The 6,000-nt window shown below is 38.6% G+C and overlaps 1 protein-coding gene across 1 annotated transcript; it reads left to right on the forward strand.

Annotated features, from left to right (window-relative positions):
• The first annotated feature begins 3,440 nt into the window (after nucleotides 1-3,440).
• Nucleotides 3,441-5,583, forward strand: LOC140765402 (uncharacterized GPI-anchored protein At4g28100-like). The gene is made up of 2 exons (XM_073104467.1): nucleotides 3,441-4,320; nucleotides 5,008-5,583. Exons 1-2 carry the CDS (start codon nucleotides 3,715-3,717, stop codon nucleotides 5,356-5,358), a joined length of 957 nt encoding a protein of 318 aa, XP_072960568.1. The 5' UTR covers nucleotides 3,441-3,714; the 3' UTR covers nucleotides 5,359-5,583.
• Nucleotides 5,584-6,000: the final 417 nt, after the last annotated feature.

The raw sequence follows: 6,000 nt of genomic DNA on the forward strand, positions 1-6,000 counted from the left end.
TACATACTTAAACTCAACTAAAAATTTCCCCTAAATTAACTAAAATTCTTTTTCGTATCACTCGCCTATCTCATTCCACAAACCAAAAATTCGGCCCAATTTTTTTACATACATAATCAGATCAAAAGAGTTTGAGCTAATTTTTACTTCCCATTTATATTTATCTCAATACTGGACTACTATTCTAATTACAACTAAATATTACAATATTGTAGATTAGAGGTTAATTATGAGTCATACCATATCATATCATATCATATCATCGATGTATATAGAGGTGAATTTAACAGTGGCTGACAAGTGACAGGGGCTCCATTGCTACGAAATTAATTGTTTCGGTTCCTAACTTCGTATTAGTGAATTAAATGATTAATTTAATATTGGTGGGCCAACAAATATGATGATGTTTCCCTCTCACCACTTCAACCACCACATCCACTTACCGGAGAAACTCATGCAATGAGTCGCCTTAATTGATGGGATTCTTTGGGTCCCAACTACACCATCATTTGTCCTTCCTTTTCTTACAAGTCTTCTAATAAATTAGCCGCCCATAGTTTTTCTAGAGAATTTTTTTATATATATTTATCTTCAGTTTAAAACAAGTTAGTGATGTCCAGAATTTATTTAAAAAATAATAAAAATATGCTCCAATGATTTTATTGAATAAAATTTCTGCCTCGAAATAAAATTAGCTTTGTTTGTGACTTACATTTGAAATTCGAGTTGAGCCACACAGTAAAACCTAGTTCGGTTGGCTTAGTTTGAGTCGAGCTGAGCCTAAATCCTACTTTAAATTACTTTTGAGCTGAGCTTAAGGTTGAGCCGGAGCCGGCTTGCTCGGGCTCGACTCATTTACCCTAGAGTGTACGGTTTATAAAGTTAATATCTTTTGATTAGTTACCTATTCAACTCCTAACTCCAGAACTATTGGGGTAGTTGTCACATTGCAGCTCAATAAAGTAAAAGCATACAATTTATACTTTTATAAAAAGGTGCTGCCCGTTATATTTTAGAAAATATAAGGGTTAAATTGTAGAATTTATTCTTTAGATCATAGTGCGGGGGTGATTTTGAGACAGGATCCGATTAATTCTTCCGATTAGCTGCCAAGCGTACCGTCGCATTACTTTCCTACAACGTGCACTGCAAACGACCGGATCCCCCAAATTTCTTTCTCGTGTCTCGTGTCCGTGAGAGCTCCGACAGTCGGGCAAAGCAACCAAGATTGGTCACGCGCAACGAGTGAGGGGGCAAAACGTAAAAAGCCTCAAGCGATTAATTCCTGAGTTTTTTTTACCAAACTACCCCTCTTTCAAAAAATATTTACCTTAAAACATACCACTCTAACTAAACTTAATATCAGAAGTTCTCCTCTTGTATTTACTAAGTAAAACATTAAATTTATCAGATTATAAGATTATTATTTTATTTTGTTAATTTATAGATTCCTATTCAAAAGTAAAATTGTATTCTTATCCACATTTTACTGACAGCCACAGTGAAATGGACTTTTTTAATATTAAATTCAGAGATGGTCCATTATAGTAGAAGAAAATTGAGACAGTTTGGTAGAAAAAAAACCTCTAATTCCTTGTCTTCAGGCTTTAATTATGGCCCCAATTGCCCCCACAGGCCACAGCTCTACCACTTTCTTGGTATCTGGGCCACTGCCTTAGAATAGAGAATCTAATACTTGGACTTGGATCATTTTAGCATAATTGGTCTTAATACAAATGGTAGAGGCTAAAGAATAAGTTAAGCCCACATGCTTGTCATTGGGGGTCCTGGATTGCTTCTATGTGATGGTTGTGAGTTCTAAGATACCGTGTCACAATGAGTAGCAGTTCAATTACTATGTCATTATTTGATGAACATACATACAACAACTGGTACAAAAAGTATTAGTAAGAGGTGCTAAGCATTGCAGTGACGACCATGAGTATATTCAATATATTTGTCTAATTTTTTAAGAATATTTTAAGGATCACACCCTACATTTTATCTGTTTTATAATTTACATTTGTTTTTAAGGTTTTTACAACTCGGTCTCTACTTTTTCTTTATAGTTCTCATTTAACACCCTTCATTAATATATAAAATAATTTATAAATACCTATATTACTCGTGTCTTATTTAAAGGAGGGGTAAATAGGAGGCAAAATAGTGATGAGGGTATTTTAATAATTTGATCGATATTAGTTAGTCAAAATAACATTAGAGTGTTAAACGAGAATTATAGAAAAATATGAGGAGTCGAGTTACGATGTGTGAATCACAAAATAGATAAAATGTAGGGTGTGATTTATAAAATACCCAACTTTAAAAATGTCTCTAATAAAAAAATCTTTCCATTCGACTTCTAATTAAAATAAAATATAATAAAAAGATTATATCTTAGTCACAAGCATTTGAATACTAAGACTGCATATGAATTGGAGAATGGAAACCACCCACGTGCATATTATCAATCATTTTTTGAGACCACCCAAAACTGTCTATACTCTATAGTCGACATGCAAATTAGGACAAGATTTCCCTCTGTGATCACGCACGTGATCACCACCACGTGTTCAAGTTACAACGGTCAGGATACTTCTAGAGTGTAATATAAAGACTTTTACCGTCTTACGAGTAGCACTAGTATGGATTATTTGCTGTGCTATTTATACATACTATTCGATGAGCATAACATCTTATATGGTGTTGTTAGTAAATCTCTGCATCTTATAAGGTATGCGTAAAATTATATTGCATAAGAAACCCTAGTTATTTTTTGAGATATCGTACTATAGCATTAAATTAAATTTATTTTTAAAAAAAATTAAGATTAAAAAATAAGACTTATTAATTGAGTTCAGAACTTAGTCTCGAACTAAACAAAGTCTAATTTTAAATATTTATTTAATAGTCATAAATGAGAAATATTTAAGCGATAGAAAATAAAGTAGGGAAGGATAAAATTATTTTATGCCAAAGTAAGTAGGATAAATTGTATAATTAGTTATTAAGCATCTATAGTATTTACAACAACACTTAGATATCCAAAGCATTATTCTATTTATCAGTATTCAGGAGAGGTTTCGTGTTGTACTCTCCACTTTAAAGCATTAGACATGGATAAAATAGGTGTTACCCGCTTGGATAAGAAATGTAAAAATTGTTCTATTAAAAAATAATTAATTTGATAGCATCTATATTATATAAATTATAGTAAATTAAATTAAATAATTTTTAATAAAAAATTCTAAAAATAACTATAAGAAGGTAATATAATACTTAATTTTTTTTTTCAAAAAAAAGAAGAAGAAAATTCACCAAACCAAACGGATTGAGCGATGACAATTGACATGTGAGTTCTCTCTTTCCTCTATAATTACCGATTAAGACAAAGTCCTACAGCCAGCCCGTATCCCTATGATTCCATCTCTCTCCCTCCACTTCCTTTTGCCTTTCTCTCTTTCCCTCTCCCCAATGATTTTGACCAACTATTATGAAAGATTAAAGAAAAGGAGTCCCAGAAAGTGAAAGCTACTTCTAAGGTACTACCCCACACCCATCATTCTCCCTTCCTATTCCTCCCAACCCAAAGCAACCTTCTCATTATACCACTCAGCCACTCGCCAAAAAGCAAAGAAGACCAGTGACTGGAAGATCTAGGAAGAAGAAGAAGAAGAGAAGAAGAGAAGAAGAAGAGGAGAAGAAGAGAAAATTATGGGAATGAGACCAATGCCTCAATTCCTTCTCCCTTTCCTCCTGATCTTCTTCTCGTTTCAACCACTTCGTCTTCCGGCGCTGCCCGTCCTGCCTGACCTCACCACCATCCAGGCATTCCCGGAGCAATCCGACGCAGCGGCCGGCGCTTGCCCCCTCGACCCTTCAGATGCCCTCCTCCCCGCCGTCTCCGCCGCTTGCACCCCGCAACGCGGCCTCCTGGCCCGGTCCCGGTGCTGCCCGGCCCTCGCCGCGTGGCTCTACGCCGCCTACGCCCGCACCGCGCTCGCCGCTGCACGGCCACTGTCCACCGCCGCGGCGCTCGACCTGCCCGTGCTACCCGACGACTCCGAGGACTGCGCCGGCGGGGTCGACCGCGCGCTCCGCTCGCGGGGGGTCGAGCTCCCGCGCGCCAACGGCACGTGCGACGCCGCCTTCTGCTACTGCGGCATCCGCCTCCGCCGCCTGACGTGCCTGAGTGCCTCCGCCTCCTTCGACAACGACGGCAGGTGGGCCCCGTCAGCTGTCGCGGCGAGCCGCTTGGAGAGGGAATGCGCGAAACCCGGGCTCGCCGGGTGCACCCGGTGTCTCCGAGCCGTTAGCCAGGTGAGCCGACTGACCCCTCTCTCTCTCTCTATCTCTAAACTGTCTTTGAGAATCGTGCGGCTTGTACGATGCAGCATGCAGCTGTCCTTTTTCGTTTTAGTAATTTATAAATAACACCCTACATTTTATATTTCTTGTGATTCATGGTTAAGACCCAAATACGGAATATTATCTATAAATCTCCCAACGGTGGGCCCGCATTGGATGCTCACCTCGTGATTCGTGGCCTTGGTGGTCCTGCATAAATCAAATAAAATATTGTCATCTAATACAGCTGTGATTGATCATGACAAACCGATGGATGACATCGAATCACGGAAGCGATGACTGTGGTCTATTTTGGCTTGCATAGAGATCCACAGTCGCCATTGGATCCTAATCTCTTTAGTAAATTTAGGGATGAGGTATCATTATCAACATCACCCTATCATGTTGATATTGGCTTCTTCTTTTTTTCACTTCACACCCAAATCTTACCTTTTATTTTAGCCGTAATATCTTTTTTACATTCTGACGTACATTCTCAGATTTAGTTTATTATATAGAGATTGTTAATCTCGAATTCAATTCTAATTTTAAAAAGATTTCTAGTTAGCAAATTAAAATTGTTATACTTATATTAAGGGGAAACATAGGGTGTAAATTGTAAAATTGAGCAGCTCGTCTTTTCTTTGATCTTCTGATCAGCTGAAGAATGGAACAAGCGCCGGCGGGAACCTCACCGCGGTAGAGAGGAAGCACGGCGACCACCACCAAGAGCGGGAGTGTCAGCTCATGGGGCTGACGTGGCTTCTGGCGAAGAACGGGACCCATTACCTCCCTGCCGCCACGGGCGTCCTCCGCACCCTCATGGCGGCGGGGGCGGAAGACCAGACCTCCTGCTCGGTACCCGTCGACGACATGCCCCTTGCCGTCGACTCCGCCCAGATCGACGGCTCCGATGGATCCTCGGCCGTGCGTTCGTCGCCACTACCAGCCGTCAGTTTCTTCCTCCTCGCTCTTACCCTCTCGTCTTCTTCGCTGTCCTTCCGATTTTAACTTTTGATTTTTCGTTTAAACCCCTGTACTTTACTGTAATTACCTCTAGCGTTGATGTATTTTGCGGTTAGGTCTTTCTTTTAACCAAAATTCACTTTTGGTTGATGTAATGTTGCCAAAGTTTGGTGATGGAGACGTAGTATGTTTAGCAGTTTGCGCTGTCGCCTGCTCCGGTGGTTTTGCAATTTGGACCTAAATATTTTGTAGTAAGGAATAGTGCAGTCATATTTTCCCCCTTTAATTTCTTTTTTCTTTCTTTCCCTTAGCTTGAGAATAATTTCTGAGTTTATTTTGCGAGTTTGGCTCGTTTACTTTCCCTAGAGATTTTCACATATTGTCATTAAATTTCTTTTTAATCACTGTGCTTAATATCCCTTACATAAATTATTAAAAATAATTCGAAAGCTATCTAATGTTATAACTAATGTCTTACTATAAAAATATATATCTTATTTTGTATAAGATAAAATTGATGGTAAATATTTTATAGTCAAAATATAAAGAGAGGGTAATTTAGTCATTTGTTCCCTCAATTTGTTTATTAGAAAATTATAGATGCCTATGTTACACCTTTTATTAACACTATGGTAGATAGAGTATGACTGGTGAGAGCACTTTGGTTCCATTAATTTGTGGAAGAAA

The sequence above is a fragment of the Typha angustifolia genome, chromosome 8 (assembly GCF_048772165.1).
Source record: "Typha angustifolia cultivar Huaian chromosome 8, ASM4877216v1, whole genome shotgun sequence".
NCBI lineage: Eukaryota > Viridiplantae > Streptophyta > Magnoliopsida > Poales > Typhaceae > Typha > Typha angustifolia.